General features: G+C 30.2%; 2 protein-coding genes across 6 annotated transcripts; one reads left to right on the forward strand and one right to left on the reverse strand.

Moving 5' to 3' along the window:
- Positions 1 to 9818: 9818 nt before the first annotated feature.
- bigmax (helix-loop-helix-leucine zipper transcription factor bigmax) lies at positions 9819 to 12022 on the reverse strand. The gene is made up of 5 exons (XM_013315307.1): positions 11853 to 12022; positions 11611 to 11687; positions 11295 to 11405; positions 10463 to 10660; positions 9819 to 10165 (listed from the first exon to the last, which is right to left on the reverse strand). Exons 1-5 carry the CDS (start codon positions 11926 to 11928, stop codon positions 9998 to 10000), a joined length of 630 nt encoding a protein of 209 aa, XP_013170761.1. The 5' UTR covers positions 11929 to 12022; the 3' UTR covers positions 9819 to 9997.
- A 502-nt stretch (positions 12023 to 12524) lies between these two features.
- dmpd (F-box protein dampened) lies at positions 12525 to 18486 on the forward strand. Of its 5 annotated transcripts, none has more exons than XM_013316104.1 (8): positions 12525 to 12760; positions 13002 to 13303; positions 13538 to 13786; positions 14182 to 14377; positions 15673 to 15889; positions 16216 to 16414; positions 17087 to 17203; positions 17518 to 18486. In XM_013316104.1, exons 2-8 carry the CDS (start codon positions 13028 to 13030, stop codon positions 17764 to 17766), a joined length of 1503 nt encoding a protein of 500 aa, XP_013171558.1. In that variant the 5' UTR covers positions 12525 to 12760; positions 13002 to 13027; the 3' UTR covers positions 17767 to 18486. The 5 variants fall into 5 exon arrangements, with proteins under 5 accessions (XP_013171558.1, XP_013171540.1, XP_013171566.1 ...); XM_013316086.1 differs by having other exon boundaries at positions 12525 to 12756; XM_013316112.1 differs by having other exon boundaries at positions 12525 to 12756; positions 13005 to 13303.
- The last annotated feature ends 85 nt before the right edge of the window (positions 18487 to 18571 follow it).

An 18571-nucleotide genomic window follows, 5' to 3' on the forward strand; every position in this document is an offset into this window, starting at 1 on the left:
TACAATTTTAGATGTACAGAGTACGTCAAACGTTGAAGTAAAATTTGTTGAGACAGATCTTTGCACTTTAATCAGAGCAGGGACAAATTAGTGAACCTATTTATTCTCGATATAAATACATTATTATGTATATCTTTCTTTGACTGGCACAGATTACTAATCAATTCTGAATTTGATAATTTCGGTGTTCTAGAGCATATTTAAATGTCTGAAATGAAATTTATACAACTAAAATATTTTGTCGGGTATTTTCTATTAACCAACGAAATAAACTTACAATGTAATTAAGTGTTTTAGCTTTTCGCGGCGCCATGATTGAAAGGGCCCTAGAGCCGTGTGTCTATGTGGTTAAGACTATTATTACTATTACTATATATATGGAATATTAATAATATATATTCAATTTTACTTTCTTAAGGCCTCGTATTGCCAATCGATCATGTCTTAATACAATGAAACAAAGTTATTGTTGTTTATATGTTCTCTCGTGGAACAAATTAATCACGTGGCGAAAACTAACACATCAATATCAGCGACACACATGGTAATATATTAACTTATTTTCCAATATCCTATAATAACAATTCCGCACGAAATAACGTTTCAGGATCGATGTATATAAAAAACTACCAAGAAAATAAAACTGCTGCAAGAATAAAAATAATAACTGGTTTAATATTCTAAGTAAAATGTATTTGAATGATTATCTATCGATATATTTTAATTTGTTCAAACAATTACGGTTTAAAAAACCGAATTTTATTAACTTGTAAATATTGAACATATTATTCTGGTGGTGGACGGTGTTCAAGGGCTATTTATCTTTAAAGTAATATTAAAGTGATGAAAATATTGAAGTCTAAACATATTATATATTAACGTTATTTTTAGAAATAAATCAAAGTACGCAAAAACTACTTTATAAAACTTATTTCCTAATAACCTGGTATTAACAACAATTACATTTACATAAAATTAAAACATTCTTTTTTCAAATCTATGACTACAAAAAAACACACATAAAGATCAAAGCATAGAAATTATCTTTGAACGGACCACGCTCAGGATAATATGAAAAGAGATCATCATTAAATCTTCTAAATTTATCTCCAGAGAAAATTGAACGTTGATTGCCCCTACAATTCTTCTTCTTCACAAAATTAAAACACAAAAAATATAAATTATTTTTTTTTTATTATCCCACATTTTGACATCGATCGAGTATTCAATTGAAAGTTGCGCACAATATTTTACATTTTCATAAGTGTGTTTTGAAGATAATATTTCTCTTTACACGATTGATATATCCCCAAGCTGAATTTTTAATAAAAAACGTTACATTTCTCAGAATCAAGTTTGGTATAACTATCTTGCGTTATTGGATACAATCGTATTTTATATTGGTATTTTTTTTCCTATTTCATCTTATCCAGTCGTACCTGATGAAACTTGATTCATAACATTGTTTTGATGCGTGTACTGATTTATTGAATAAAATTTCATCAATCAACAATAAATTTCGTTGATGAAAAACAATGTTTACTTGACATACTCAGAATAGCTACGCAAGGAATCTGTGCAAAATAATATGTTTTTCTTTTTATTTATTCTACTAACTACCCATTTAAACTAGATGTGGCCGGTAACTTCGTCCTCGTAGAATAAGGACAAAAAATCTTTATTTCGTGCCAGAGTTATTAATATAACTAAACAAGCAAAACTATATTATTCCATGGAAATTATGCAATCTTTTAAAATACAATTAAATTGAATATTAGTCAATTTAATTATTCTATTGTTTTTATTAAAATTTCATTCCGACCAGTTTAAATCAAGCAATAGCTTGGCTAAACATCTGTTATAGCCAAGCTATTGCATTTATATTATTAGTAAAGTTTTAAGGTAATAGCGTTTTCCATAATTTTAAATCTGGGCTAGTTTTAAATCAACGTTTAACCTAGCCAGTAATTAGTGTCGAACACAAGGGACACCTTTGAACTTTAGATAGCTCTCTTGCTATAAAATTAAGGCAAGCACTTGGTCACTTAATTACTTAAGAAGATATCCACTAAACCTGTTCATTTTCTGAACTGATTATACTACTTAATGCCAATGTTTTAGTTTTTGAAAAGTAATATTCTAAACCCATCTTAAAAGTCTAACGATGAGTTTACACTTCAGTAACATGTTAAAAATACTGTTTTTAAACATAAACAGATTAATTATAAACTAACTCGTTTTAACTGTACGAAGCTTTAACAAGGAATTAATTATTTTAAAATTTAATATAATTAGCTGTTTATCATTAGAATTAAATTAATAACGTTTATTCGTGTTACGTTGAATTTAGAACGTTAAATAATCCATGTCTTAAACAATCTAAATTGGAATTCCGAGAGGCTGTGAGATTCTTCCTTGAAGAATCAGACAAGATATTTTAATTACCTTTTTTTAATATTCACGTAACATTAATTTGTTTTTACTTGCTTTTGATTGTTTTGGTATGTTCTTTATCGTAATATGCGAAAATAAACATCTGTAATTGTTTTAAAAATATAAAAGTATATGAAGAGAAAAACAGTACAAGTTTGATTGAGCTTTCAGTCTTATGAATAAAGGTCTTTGTGAATTAAAACGCCTACATTAGTATGTTATCTTAGCATTAATGTCGATTTTGCGCTATTTACTATATATTATTGTTTCTGATAGGAAAAAGATATGTGTCCAATAAATTGAAGCCCTTTTGTCCTTCCGTCACAAATTTCTTTTGACAAGTTTGCTAATAAACACAGTATGGCGTCAAAGTATAAAAAGTTCTATACAAAGTTATCTCGAAGTAGTCAAAACAATGTGGAAAATATGCGATTATTAAACTACTTATCATAAACTTACATTTTATTCAACATTTTGAGGAAATTTAATATTAACTTTAATATAGAAAATATTTGAAAACTTGCAAAACTTACGTTCTAAAACAAAGCACATTTTTAAATCTCTACAGTATGTACAGTACTTGAATTTAAATAATTATTATTTAAAGGTTTTATTTTTTTAATAACTATTCCGCATTTAATAAGCTTGAGCTTAATTTTAAATCATAAACTTTGATATGAATTTATTAACTCCAGAAATAAAAGTCTTGAGTGTAAAAGTTCCTTAACGCAATTTTTATGATTAAATTGATATTGAGTTCATGAAATAATAAAAAATCTTTAACGACATTACCCACTTCCAAGAGAAATGAATTATCAATTATTATATGCTTCGTATTTATCTACTAATTAGAGTATCTAAGTCTATAATCTATATAATCTAGTAACTATTATCTATTAATCTAGTAATTTTCTGAACAATACTGTTTTATTAAATTCTTAAAACTATAACTATCGACAATTAATTTGTATCCCGAAGATATGTTATGTGACCATTAGACATACATTTGTGTCACAATTACTATCAGTGGTGACGTCTCTCAATGTTTGTTAACCAGTTTTTTTTAAGTTATAACCAAAACACAAATCCAACATATATTTTTTGTATATTTGCTTTGTGTACATAAAATGAAATCGTTTGGTAAATTGTAAAAGTATGCAAATAATATCTCTGGTTCATATTTCTAATTGGTTTTGAAATTTTCGATTGATTAAGCGAAAAATAATTATTTTTGTTTGAATTGTTTGATTGATGTGGATTAGTAATAACCCAAAAAATAAAATAGAGTGATTAAAATCAATATTAATTTTTACTGCTACACATTAACAAATCAGAATAATGTAAATAATAATTATAAGATTATAACATACTTCTATCAGTTATCAGTTATCATTTTTCTATCTATTTATACTGCAAAACAGGTTCCGCGTATATATTATAGTCCAGAATATGTCGTGGTTTTAAAGCAAATGATTGTTAATTTGAATCCATATAACTAATAAGTAAAATAAGCTACCATTCCTTTCCAAGCATCTCAGTAAGCAAATACGTTAGAATACTTTCATATAGGACTATACAAGAATTTTACGAAATGAAACACTGTTATTTTCCTTCATTTATTCCTAGGCTACATAAACTAACATAGAGACCTATGAGTGGTTTTGTAATTGACGGCACATCACTTTAGAAATTTAATCTTTATTCGATACCTTTTTAAATTAATTATTGTGAAACTACAAATTGAGAAAGTTAATTAAGTAATTAATATGAAGGTAAAATGTGTAAAGTCTAAGCTAGGCTAGGTTTTTATAGGTACTAAAATTCCTAGCAATGTATTTACTAATGCTGTGTTTTTAAAGCTACGAACTCAGAAATTGAAGTCAAGGTTTACATCTGAAAGTATTTGAAAAAATTTTTCCCTGTTTGTTCAGTATTAGGTGTAACTAGGTTTAAATTCATTGCGAGGGTAAGAAAAGTTTTGTTCTTTTTTGCCCAAGAATAATAAGGGCAAATATTTTGTTAAATTACACGTGGTACTAAAAACAAAGTGTGTTTATGTGTCTGTGAGTCTTTATTTACTTGTAGATAACAAACAAGCATTGACACTAAATTTGAATTACTATATATTACGAATGAAGCTTTATTATCTCATGTTTACCGAAGCATATCGCAATATAAATGAACTATTATTATTTTCCCTTACATTAAATAATGTAACGTTACTCGGAAATTATTCCTATCCAGCGAGCTTTATTAAATTGTCACCATTTATCAATCAACAGCAACAACTCGCGTTCACTTGCTACGATATGCGTAATTGGAACAAACAGAATTTCAACTTTATAAAGATTAACAGAAAAGCCATTGTTTTATTTGTATGAAAGTAGTTATAAGTATTTTACATAAATCTTATCGCCGAGATTGTAAGGTACGCGTAGCCATAACGCTACGACTGCTACGAGCTACGAATTTTAATCTAACATTCTTGTTACGTTTATTTTAATGTTTCCTGAAATATCCATCTGTAGCACCGGTGACAAAAATTGATAAAATTAATGAAATAATTTAAAGTAAAATGTGATTTTGAGAGAGAAGAAAATAAATGATAGTAGTAGTCCTAAGTTATAAAATAGCGGGCAAAAGAATTTCTACATTTGCTACAGTAAAAAATAAATATTCATGAATTTGTTTTTTTTATCTTTCTATGCCTTTGTACATAGAAAGACAGATAATATTTTCTTTTATAAAAATAACTTACATTTAGCTCTTTAAACTTGAATTTAAAACAAAATCTGCTAAAATTTATACATGTACGTTATGAATGTACTCATTTTTATGTGAGAAAGAAACTAATAACCTATTTTCTCTCAACGTAACATAAAGGCACTTAAAAAACCAGCGATAAAAACTTTTTGTTGAAAGTAATTCAATTTATGAACGGCGTGTATAGAATCATTGTATTCTATAGAATCTTAAGAGTAATTCAACACTATGAAAAGAAATATTTATTACATTACGAACTTTGAAATTACCACAATTTTTTTTCCAATAAATTTATATTAATAGGATTTCTGATATATATATATATATATATTTTCTTTGTATTCAAGATAGCTGTTCCCTTTCTTGCTTCACATTTTTAGATAGTTAGGAATTTGCGTATAAAATTCATGTAACATTTCATAGCTTTAAAAGTTAATTGATATCGAATCGAATCGCGTTATAAACCATCGGCGTAAGGATGGTTTGTAATTCGACATGCGCTTCAATTAAAATTTAATAATTTCATTTAATTTAATAAAATAGGTGAAATAAAAGTCCATTTTGTGTCAAGTCTAGTCCGTTATGTGACTTGCTTAATATATTATACATCATATTATTCAAAACATTTATGCATAAGTTATTATAAAGCATTTTGATGAAACGGAACACAATATTAATTATATTTCCAACAGAACGTGCTTTCACCAAGGTTTTATACTTGTTCTAATAGGATTATGTCAGGAAAATATATAAAAGACTATTAATAAAAAGTGAAGTGTATTTATTTTATTTTAGTGTAATAAAAAATTGTAGATTTAATATAACATAATATGCATATTTGTACGTTCTCTTTACACTTGAAACGTCTGGAGCGATTTCAATGAAATTTCCACATTTCAGCGGCTTATATTGTAAATTTTGTATACTTTACTGTATTTTATGTAATACAATTTACTATACATATAATTTTTGATTTTCTATAGAGTGGGCATTTAATAGAACATGTTTTAATAGATAATAATTTGCCATGATAATGCTACAGTATAATTTAGATAATAACACTAGATTTATTCATGGATGATTTTTCCAAACGTGACAGTTGAGTTTAATTATAAAAAGTTATGAAGCTAATCCCCTCGCCGATTGACGGTCATCGCGTATTCATGAATAATTTGCTAATCCTGTCTATCGTATACCTTAATGTTATGAATGCACAGCAAAAATAAAATGAATTAATTTTAAATCAATATATTTATAATTTATATGTCTGTACTAAGAATCGCAGTCACTGTCAGAGACAATTTAAATTCATTCTAACTTAAGGTGTAGCAGTAAAATTAAGAATTGTTTTTAAAAGGTGTTAATTTTGACCCTTTTAACCCTTAATTCGACGAAGTTTTTAGTAAAGTCATACTTACGTAATTTTCTCTAAGCTAGTTCAGTAGATTTTTTTAATTAGTTGTTCGTCACACTGGACACCATCGAATTAAGGGTTAATAAACTACATTATGACATTGTAGCATAGACCTTTGTAAACGACACCCCCTCCTAGTACCACGTCACACAAATAATGCAAATACATTCTCGCGCCGCGGGATACACCTACACTTAAGTGCTCCAGCTGGGAATATTGAATCATTCTCTAATATCATTAAGTTTTCTTCGATATACTGTAGACAAAGATAAAAGCTTCACGCCTTTAACATGATGTCAATTTCATTCAATCCATCGTAGTCAATTTATATAACCACATTTTCCCACCATCTTTCAGTACTAGAAATATTTATGAGCATCCCTATTTTTTTTTGTATAGACTTTTATTTGTGTAAGTTACCAGCTGATCTTGGTCAGTGTAATTGTACTAGAATTGTCAGTGATTTTAATTATTTATTTCCAATTTAACATGGTCTAGGTAGTTTGTAAACTCGTTTACAAATGGCTCATACTATCTCACACGTATGTATCTTATCATTAGAATAGTATTGACTTGACATATTTAATCACAATCCAGTTAACACCCTTATTTAACATTATTAATAACTTTCCACCCCTTATCAAATGACATTTTGAGAGCGTCTTTGACAAAGGGCATTGAAATTCGATTACGGAAATGTAACAGATGCTTGACCCTTACTAATCCTATTAGTATGATAGTTGATTCGCCAGTCCAAAAGATTAAAAACGTTTTAACGGCTAAGTAACGTTTGAGATCGCTTATTGATAGGTTTATTTTAATAAAGGAACATTGATTTAGGACGATTGGAAGAAATGTGTATATTATATGAAGTACTAACTGTCGCCCGCGACTCCGTCCGCACGGAATAAAAAAACCATAATTAGTATAGATTTTATCCAGACTATGTTCTATATGTATGCCAAATTTCATCGAGATCTGTCCAGTTATTTTGGCGATACCTACAAACAAACATCCATCCACCCATCTAAACATTCGCATTTATGATATTAGTAAGATGTATTATTTTTAAAATTCGAGTGCCAAAACATTCTTTTTTTCTAGTTACTATATAGTTTAGGGGAATTCGAACCATTGACTTAGATATCGTAAGTCTGACGTCAACTCACCGTTTGGTTCTTCGGAGCTACACTTTCAATAGATTATAATCAGTCGGAGTACATTTGTAGAGGCGGTGAAAAAGGACACCACGAGATTACGATACCAAGACGTCTTTTTACAAGTTTAAGTATATATTTTTTGGGATATGTTAAAACAAATTACATATCAAAGATAGCATACATCAGTATTTTATTTATTAACACTGTTCACTAAATCCCTATTCTATTTAGTAGTGTAGGTATATAGTAAATCGGGGTTATTTAGGCGAGTGGTGCTTCGTAGCTAAATTGTTCTACAACATTAGTAAGCATGAACTAACGAGGAAAGTTAGGTTATCTAAGCACTGAACAGTAGAGTTAGTACATTAGCTATGTTCATCAAACTTTCAAAAACGTTTTTTAAATAAATGAATACGAAAATTATAATTACAAGAACCACATTCTTGTCTGTTAGTAAAATTGAAAACATTAATAATAGTTTTTTTTTACAGATAAACAATTTAGTCAAAATGGGTCGTAATTCTGGCGGTGTTGAATCCAATGGAGAGCTCCGAATATTGTTGGTGGTAACAGTAATAGTTGGACTACTACTGATGTTATCTCTGTTGATGTGCTACGCTTGCGTGCTTAAACGTTTGTGCTGCGGCACACCAAGGGAAAGATCCAAGAACTTAGCATGCGCTAGAAGAACTGAAAGCTATCCCATGGGAGATGTCACTCTCCTTTCGCAGCCTACGGAAAGTGAACGCGTTTAACACCTTCAATGCCAACAAGATTTTTAGAGTGAACAAGGCGAATTGCCATTGAACATGTTAAAAATAGAGTAATTATTTATGCTGGTTATATCAGAATGCAATCTGTATTTATTAGTAAACTTAGCAGTGCCAACTTTAAGACAATTTTTTTTAACAATTTTTTGTATGAAGAGTTGATGCCCATGATTACATATAAATAAAATTTTTAGACGTTCATTGATTAGAATTATTATATAGATATAGATTTTAGTTTAATGTAGGTATTGGTATATTATTTCTTGTTGAAATCTTCATAGGAAATGCTAAACAATGTAATTCACACATAGTTATGATTGTATTTTGTTAATATTAAAAATCATATAAATGAAAAGTTCATATTTCAAACTCTAATTTGATATGCTCCTAAGCAAACAGAATCCTGTGGCATTATTCAAATGAATATAAAAGTTTGCAACTAATTTAACTACTATTGAGAATAGTTAATGTTGACTTTAAAACCGCAGTAGTTAGTTTTGATTAAACATACGTAATTCAAATGTTTGTATACTAATAGAATAAAACTATGCTATTTGTTATGGTATCACATTGTTTATTTCGACATAAGATAGTAATGAGGTAGTGTAAAATAAATTCCAGCTTGATACCTTCACGCGTTTTTGAGAAAAAGGGTCTTGACAGTCGGACCCACGGACAACAAAGTGATTCCGTTTTATCCTATGAAGTACGGAACCCTGAAAATTGGCTTCGTACACCTAAATGTTAATTTTGATTACGTAGTGTTTTATTACCTCTGCAAATAATTATTTCACAGCTGTATTGAGAGTTCTACGTCTAAACTATTTTTCCATTTGTATAATTATTTTTCGATTCAAAACGTATGAATAAATTTAATTATTTCTATTAATATCCATATATTCTTCAGTGTCTAAGCCAATTTTCAAATAATGCTATCTAATTTTATATACTGTAGAATCCAACTCTTAACCAAACGTTCATGGTTCTTATGTGTAGAATTAAAAAAAATGTAGGATAAGGACATAGTAAACATACAAACAAATTAAACAATAAAGGAGCAGTATTATGATTTATTTAATAAATTTATATCCCCTGTACTTTTATCATTGTATTTTTTTTATTATATAACAATGCACACTGTAATTAAAATAAACAGAATTACTTTGAAAACCAAAATTCTTATAAGAAATATATAAACTATACATAGATATGTTGCTATGATATAACAATGTAAATAGTATGATTATTTTCTAAAACACCTTTTAACAATTATATAAAATTCAATATGCAACATTTATACAAAATAATCTATTATAAACTGTATACAACTTTTGTCTTATTATCTAAGCTTATTTAAATAGTATTTATTTCATTTGTAATATACAAAATGTACATGAATACAATATAATGAAATGTGTATTAACAACATATAAAAACTTGTAATTTTAAAAATAAAACTATGGTGTATAATTTTGTTCCCGTAAGACTCCGTGTACCAAAGTTCTTAATGATTGTGGTTTGCAGTATTCTTCCAGCCAATTAAATACGCCAGCAGAAAAATCACCGAAATTGTTTGTTGGTACCGATTCAAATGATTCAAACAACTTGTCCATTATACCCTGAAACTAATTACATAATAAAATAAATAACATATTATAACAGGCTTGAAAGACTCATGTCATTCATTCAATATAGTTTATAAAATGGCAACCCTAATAATTTACACTATTGTATTCCTATTTAAAGGTATATAATAAATAATTAAATTTGTTTTACACATTCATTTGAACAAAGCCAAATTCTGTCAAATATTTCGACTAAAGTTTGCTTAGCAACACTGCTAATCAGTATTGCCATATGTAAAACTTTTATTCCTACTGCTCTACCTATATGACTTTATGAAGAAGTACATATATACATACCACTTGAAATTTATCTTGATCAGTTAGCCTCTGTTCATTATGTCCGGGTACTGAATGTTGAGCTTTAACAATCTGTTCGTAATTAGCCTGCATAATGCGTAGTGCTACAACATCTTTACGTAGTGCATTCCTTTCTTCTTCCTGTCTTCTTCTTTGTTGAAGCAAATATTGAATGTAATCTATGGATTTTTGTAAAACCTGAAATGGAACAAAATGTTACTGTGGCATTTTATGACTACAATGCATGAAAACTATTATTAAAAACATTCCTTTCTGTGTGCATGCATTCACACTGATATATGTTTTTATGTCAGTATATACATCTAATTGTTTTAAAGGTTATGAATATTTCCCATTCGTTTCCTAAATAGAAATATGGATATGAAATACAAAAACTATTTATTCTGTTCTACAACATACTTATATAGATAAGATAATAGTAGTTATAACAAAATGAATATTATTCTTATCTAAGCAAAGATAACATATTTGGTACAGTTGATTGTTACAAATTGTAAGAAAACTTTTAAACTTAATCTGGATGGACAAAGATAGAAAAAAAAATTGACAACCAGCTTAAATAATTAAAAACATGGTAATAAAACATTCAATACTTTTGTTTCTATTTGATTTTACATATAAAAGTACAGAGTCATACATTCTATGGTACAGCATTATGTACCAAATGAAATCCATACTCGAAACAACAATCTGCAACATTAAATTATTGCCTCAAATAGTGTAGTAGTTGCCTTGGGATAGAATTGGACATTTTTAAAATAAATATAATAAAGCAAGCTATATATAAGAAAAAATATTTTAATTTCCTTACCGCTGCTTTACTTGGTTTGTAACCAGATGCATCTGTTTGTTGACATGTGGGCACCAGCTCTTGTAGGGAGTCGTAACCTTTTTTTATAGCATCTCTTCTTTTTTGTTCTGCCTGAAAAGTAATTAGTATTTAAAATTTCAATGTTAACTAAATTTTTAACACATTTAACTACTAATTACGTATATTCTTTTATAGATGAGGACAGGGAGATGATAAAAATACCTTTATTTACTTTTGGAAAGAACTTTATTTTTTGTTTTGATTGGCATCTTTTGTATGTATGGAGTTTTCACTTTTAATATGTATAATAGCTAACCTGTGTGTGGGCCTCTCTTCGCCTTTCTCTGAAGCTTAGAGCTGATGCCTTGTTATCTCCACTATCATCTTCGTCTTCTGTAAAGAAAATAAGAACGACATTAGTATTACCGAATCTCCTATACATTTTAATGTAAACACTGCATCAACTATAAATATTTTTAGTGCAAAATATATCTTGAGAGTCTAAAATTAAATTAGTAAACATATTTCTCATTGAAAGTATAAATATTTATATCTAACCTGAATTATGATTAGATGACGACGGAGTTTGATGGATATTTTGAATAGAACCACTGCTGCCACATCGAGGATACATAATTATAAACGAATAAAAATTACGACGTAATTAAACAATCAATTTACAACAATAAATAACTTTACCTATAGGTTATCAATTGACAATCTGACAGAAATACCATTTACAATGACAACCTTTCGTTTAATGTTGCTAACAGTATAGTACCAAATAGCTACCACCTTATCCACAATCATTATTTTTCCAACTAATTTGTTCCATCTTTCATAAGGATGGGGTTTGATTCAACGAAATAATTGAATCGACCGTTTTTCGTCCAACTAATTGAATTCAAAATTAGTTTTCATACGAGTCGACTGTTTGTTTTATTTTGCCTTCCATCTTTGAACTTTCGTCTTGAATGTATATTTTTGTACTTTATTGATAAGTCGACAAAAATACTATTAACATTTCGATTCATACCCCTACACCTCTCCTATACTATGTTCGGTTTTCACCAGTCGTAAACATTGGCTTTTATTTTTTTTATTTGTATTTTGTATTTTAATTTATTTGTATTAAATTGCCAAATCGGCGTTCCAAAAATCCACATTTGTCTCTGGTTTTGTGTATTCGGTAAAAATTGGTAAAACCATGTCTGTAAAACTGTAATGTTGGTAAAACGGTAGTCGTAAGTCTGAACGTTTTCTTTTTCTCTCCGTCTCCAACAAACAAAAAAATACTTTTTGTGCAAGCTAAGCGCTCTAGTGGCTATTGCGTCTTAACATTTAAATTTGCTTGAAAACCAAAGATAAAACATATAATTAATAAATAAAACATGTGCATGAACTCTTGAGTGAGTGATTTATTTGAGTTAAAATTGTTTGTCGGATCATGATGTCTATAATCGTAGGTATACCTACTTGAATGCTCAAGTGACCTAGCCTACCATGGCCACCATTTTAGAAATGTTCGATTGTGATCAACAGTATAGTAATATATTTTGTCGTGTAAATTTAAATAATAATACTCCTAATTTCGAATCTTTTACAAAATTAGCTTATGACGATTACAGTTACGATGTCTTAAATTTATCATTAAAAAAATTGGTCGTTAAATGTATTATTGACTACAGGAGAAAGTTTTTTTTTCAGAAGTAATAGAAAAATAACTGACCACAATGGTTTCGACGAGGCAAATGAGTAGTATAGGCAGCAGCAATGGTGGCGGCGATGGGTCAGGACCATCTCACGCGGAACCGGTGACGGTGGCCCGTGTGACACGGCACTCGAGCGCCTTGCTCCCCGGGGGCTCCTCTCCGCATGCCGGTTCTTCTAAAAATACATTGGCACCGCCACCCAAAGTATTTACCACTAATTTCCTTGATATGCCTACTGAAGTCGTGGAAAAGATTTTTCGCATTTTGGGATTCAAAGCAGTCGCGCAACTGAGATTGGTAAAATTTTCATACTTTAGCTACATGTCAGCTCTAAAACACATCATTTTTAATACATCATTCTGTGAATGGTACTTTAGATTTAAAGATAAAAATGATCTTCAATATGCTCTAAAATCAACACAAAACCCATTCTTGCCATTTAGTCCATATCACTTGAATCAGAGTTAAAATTATAGCAGTAGTGATATGTTTTAGGTTATCACCATGTTGCAATAAATTATGTTTTTACAGGTCAATAGGCAGTTCAATACAATTTGCAGTGGTTTATTAAATTCAACATTCCAACGTCTACAAAATCAGATGCTGCATAGATTTCAGTCGATAAAAGCTAAAATGCCCCGAAGGGAGTCAGCCCGTCGAAGCCATCCATTAGCATGTGAATCAGATATCATTGAAACATTACATATGAGATTAAGTCTATTGCAAATGACTTTTGGGAAGCATATTGAAAGAAAACACTGCTGTTTTTTTCCTGGAGAGGTAACAAAAACCTTTACAATATTTATGATTTTTTTCATTTAGTAAACTTACATAACATTTCCTGAACTTAAAGGTCACAATAACAGAAAACTCTATATAATTTATACCTTTCCTATTCCAGTCTACTATTTAAATTCTTAATATCTTTACTCATAAAAATAAAGTATATCATTTGACAAGTTTTCACAATATTTGGTGTTATCTTTTCAATTTGTTATAAATTTTTCAATATTTGCACTTATATTTGCTATTATTTTGGTGTTATGTTTAAATACAGACTTGACCATTTAATAATTAAAATTTATCAAGTAATAGTTTGAAAGGTGTATCATAGTATCTTTCACTTTATATTTCATTTTATTACAGTTTTTCCTATCTTTTAATTTTTATTTTAGATACTGGATGAAGTGTATGGCATTCTATCATATTTAAAAACGGCAACTAAGTTGGCGAGGCCTTATAAAGTAACGGATGAGCTGTTTGATTTAACTACAATGGCAATGGAATATTTTAAAGAGCACATTGAACCTAATTTGCCTGAAATTACGTACTTTGGTACTGATTTCTTTGATATTACTAATGCATTTTCACGTAAGTATATCTTTACATTCTTTTGTAATAAGGAAATCAATTATATTGTTTTATTTTTTAACAATTACTAGGTAGGTATTAAATTAGCTCACAATAAAACATTGTCAATTTTTGTCATAGTCTTGTTGAATTAGGATCATTACTCAACTCAACTACATTACGCATTTGGCACACTTTGTTGTTTTTTCTCCACATAAAATCATTAAATTAAACATATCAAAATTCCATTTTATAATCATTACTATCTTTATTATAATGTTAAAATAAAGATGCTTATGGATAAACTGAACATAAGGTTATCAAGCAATAACATAAAATATAATTGAGATTTTGCTAGAGTCCTAAAATCTTATCCAAATTGGTCATACCTTAAGGAGATTGTGTTTATGTTGTGTTGTAACAACTTAACAGTTTTGAGGCATATATTTTTTTAAGTAGAAATGGATAGTTACTAGGCTTATATAATTATGTATGCTTTTTTCATTCACATACAAATTTAAAGCAGTTATAAGAGTAATTTGTAACAGTTGTGTTTTTTCTCTTAAACAATAGCATTTTAAAATAATTGTAAGATAGTAAGGTTAACTGTTATTCACATACATGATTTCATTGCATTATGTGCATTTCATGTTAGTTTAACTTGTTATTTTACACATGTTAAACTAACATGTGTAAAGTTCTGTTAAGTTTTAATGATCATAATACTGTGGTGCTAATTCCTGTATTTGGTGTAATTAACATTTCAGTTGCTAATATACTATGATTTTATAGTAGCAATGCCATCAATGCAATCATGACTATTCATGATAGTAAGTGAAAATTGGTTTCACTTTGTATTTTCAAAGGCTTTAAGTCTTTTTTATGGTTTGTGTTACATAATTAAATTGACTATTTATCGTTTTTGTGGGCAGTAAATGAAAATAAATCTCTGTGTTTTAGTTAGGAATACCATTGCTCTTTACTTTATATTTTGTTAGACAACACTATTAGAGTTATTTATATTTTAACTTTGTGTTGTATGGAAAAACCCTTTTACAGAAATTATACTTTGAAATAACATAAATATAATCACAGTATGGACTCCTTTTTCCTGTTTATGTATCGCAATAATATTTGCATAGTAACAAATAAATTAAATTATATGGGGAAGATAGTAGTAAGGATATAGCCCCTGGCATGGATGACATGCAAATTTGTTTTGTTCAAAATAAAAGGCAAAAGAAATATTAATATTTATAAATTTCTTCAATAGATATATTGTTTTCTTGTTCATTTTTTTTTTCATAAATTCCCAGCTGGTGAGAGTAGCAAGTCGTATTTATGCCTGGACTCGCCGCCGCCGAGCGGGTTCGAGTCGCGGTCAGCGGCGCCGGGCGGCAGTAGTGCGGGCGACCGCGACACCTCCGTCATGAACCCCTACCTGGAGGAGAGTCTGCCGCCTTCGCCACCACCGCCGCAGAGCAACATGGTGCTCCGGAAACGGATACATCGCATCAAACAGGGCATGAAGAAGTAAACTTTTTTTTATTATCAATGTTCTCCATAACTAATAACTTGCTGATAGAAACAGACATGTATATTTCTAATGGGTGTCTATGGGTGTGTATTTGACTTTTTAACTTGACTGATTTTGATGCAATTTTATTGTGTTTGGCTGGTTCCTTGAATAATTTCAATTTACATTTGGAATAAATTTGAGCATGGCCAGTTTCAGTCGATTCAATTCACGAAATTTAAAAATAGAAATACAAATCTTATAAGAATCTCATTATGCTCTGCTACACTATATGAAAAATGAAACATCAATAGGGTTTTTTTATACCTTTTTATTACTTCAGGTACAATGACCAGCTGTCGGCATTGCGCACGGACCTGCGCAGCTGCAAGCGCAAGACCGCCCTCCAGCAGAAGCAGATTGCTGAGCAACAGAAACAGATCGCGGAGCAGCAGAAGCAGACGTTGGAATACGCTAACCGCCTTGACGACTATGACAAGAAAAATGAAGAGACAAGTCGGAAGTTCCAGACTTTGTTGCAGGTCAGACAAAATTCTATGTCATTTGTCTTTTAACACTTTTAATGCCACCAGAAGGCTTGGTGAGTGTAAGTGGTATTATAAAAGTGTTGAAAGCTCCTCAAATCTGTCATTTACATATAACACATAACTTACAAATCTATTTAAGATAATGAAAGTATTGTGAGGAGATTAGGGGCAATTTACCCAACCGTTATTATATCAACAATGCTCTATATTGCATGCTTTACTTGACGTCTTTCTAAAGGAAACTTATACGGCACAAAAAAAAGAAAAATCGTGGTCATAGTACGAGTGTTATAACATCGGCGGTCGACAATAGTTATGGATTGAAGATTGTATGCGGGCTTTGGGGTTTGGGTTACCCGACCTTCGAAAGGAACAATGTCATCGCGTGGACTGCTAGTGGCTCGATGCGGAATGCGGACGAATGTCTATAGTTAGTAGTCGTTGTAAGTATGTATTGAAAGTTTAAAAAGTCAGGCTCGAACGAGATGGTTTGAAGGACAATGCAAAAACATTTGTGATATGATAAGCATGAAAGTTTAAGGATTATGCATGTAAAAAAGCGAGTGTTTATTTTCTTATTTTAATTCTTCATGTCACTCAAATAATGATTTCAGTTTTTAACTTTTAAATATATTTTTTTAATTGGTTTATATGATTGTTTTCCAGGAGTTAAATAAATGCAAGACGGAGCTGCAGTACTGGCGGTCGCGGTCTCCGGCCGTGCCGCCGCTGTGCGCCGAGTGCGGAGCTTCGCTGCGGCTCTCGCCCGCCGCGTTAGACCAGGTAACGTTTACTCCTAAAAACTTACTAAAACATCACGATACAAGATTTTGTCTCATTATAATCCCTTTTCAAACTAATGTCCAAATTGTTTTTTTACACTTATCATGGTATTAGTCGCGGTCAAAGGTAAAGGATTCCAAGATATAATTTTTATCTATCTCCTATATTATGTTTTAATTTATCATTAACAATTGTTGATGAGTTCTTCAGTCAAAAGCTAATATTAAACTATTCAGACGCAAAAATAGAAAAGCTGTACAGCATGTCAAGACGACATAATGTCATTCTTTAATAGTTAAACTAACATATTCCAGTGGGCCGCCGCGGAGACGGAAACAAATGAGACGGCAACAGCGGGAGGCAGCAAAGACGCGGCGGTTACACCGGCGGTTACCGAGCCCGAACCTGTCACCGAGATCCCCTTGAAGAACGAGCATAAATCTGAAGCCAGCAGCGGAGAGGAGAGCACCAACACTCCGCCCACACGCAGGAGGGCTTCTGCAGACGCCACCGCCACTCCCGACCGCAAGAAACGTCGTCTTACCCGCCCCAGGAAACTTTAAACAGAGGTAATTTACACCCGTACATATGCAACCTATAGATACCTAATCCGGAGTATAAAAGTCAGGCAAAAAGAAGGCCTACGGAGACCTTTTATTCAGATAAATTTGGGAAAGCAACTCCTGGTTAGACATCAAACTTGTATGAAATACACCATCTTTAGGTTATATATGTATGCTTGCTCCGGTATACTGCTGTTTTGATCACCTTGTATACCAATACTTTACAGCGATTTTGGCTACACATGTGGAAAAGTTATTTCCATACCAATTTATAAAGTGGTATAACATTTTACCCTTTGACTTTGTTTGCGTCAACAATTCATGCATAATATATTTAAATAAATATGTATTATGAACAATTGCAAAAAACAATGTTTTAGTTTTAAAGTAAATCATCTTTTATACATAATTGGCCTGATAAATAAATGGAATGTATCAGTAGATCCCATTCTATCCAATTGGAAAATTGTGATTTTGTCTGTTTTACAATTAAGTATAATTTGCTACATCAAATTCAAGGTTTCACCACAAATTCATGTACTATCTTGGCTCCAACTATCAGGATATTTTTTTTATCTAATAACGGTTATCTTTTTATACAGTTTGCTTTCATAACTCCTAAATAATAGATTGCTACATTGTTTTTTGTGAAACTGTTTTCTTTTGCAGTTAAAAAAAAATTTAAGATGATGGATAGAATATTAACTTTTATGAGTTTTTTTTTATAAAAAGTGGAAAATTAACGTGTAATAATTATTACGTTATTTAAATATTTAAGTTTATATGTATTTATTATTATCTACAA

Source organism: Papilio xuthus, unplaced genomic scaffold, assembly GCF_000836235.2.
Source record: "Papilio xuthus unplaced genomic scaffold, Pxut_1.1 DF829129.1, whole genome shotgun sequence".
Classification (NCBI taxonomy): domain Eukaryota; kingdom Metazoa; phylum Arthropoda; class Insecta; order Lepidoptera; family Papilionidae; genus Papilio; species Papilio xuthus.

Excerpts from the sequence above, each read along its gene's own strand:
- bigmax (XM_013315307.1), bottom strand. The coding sequence starts at position 11,928 with ATGTATCCTCGATGTGGCAGCAGTGGTTCTATTCAAAATATCCATCAA. Across the intron at positions 11,688-11,852 it reads GTCATCTAATCATAATTCAG|AAGACGAAGATGATAGTGGA; the intron begins GTTAGATATAAA and ends TTTTCTTTACAG. Across the intron at positions 10,166-10,462 it reads ATCAAGATAAATTTCAAGTG|TTTCAGGGTATAATGGACAA; the intron begins GTATGTATATAT and ends TTATGTAATTAG.
- dmpd (XM_013316104.1), top strand. The coding sequence starts at position 13,028 with ATGGTTTCGACGAGGCAAATGAGTAGTATAGGCAGCAGCAATGGTGGC. Across the intron at positions 13,787-14,181 it reads GCTGTTTTTTTCCTGGAGAG|ATACTGGATGAAGTGTATGG; the intron begins GTAACAAAAACC and ends TTTTTATTTTAG. Across the intron at positions 14,378-15,672 it reads TATTACTAATGCATTTTCAC|CTGGTGAGAGTAGCAAGTCG; the intron begins GTAAGTATATCT and ends ATAAATTCCCAG.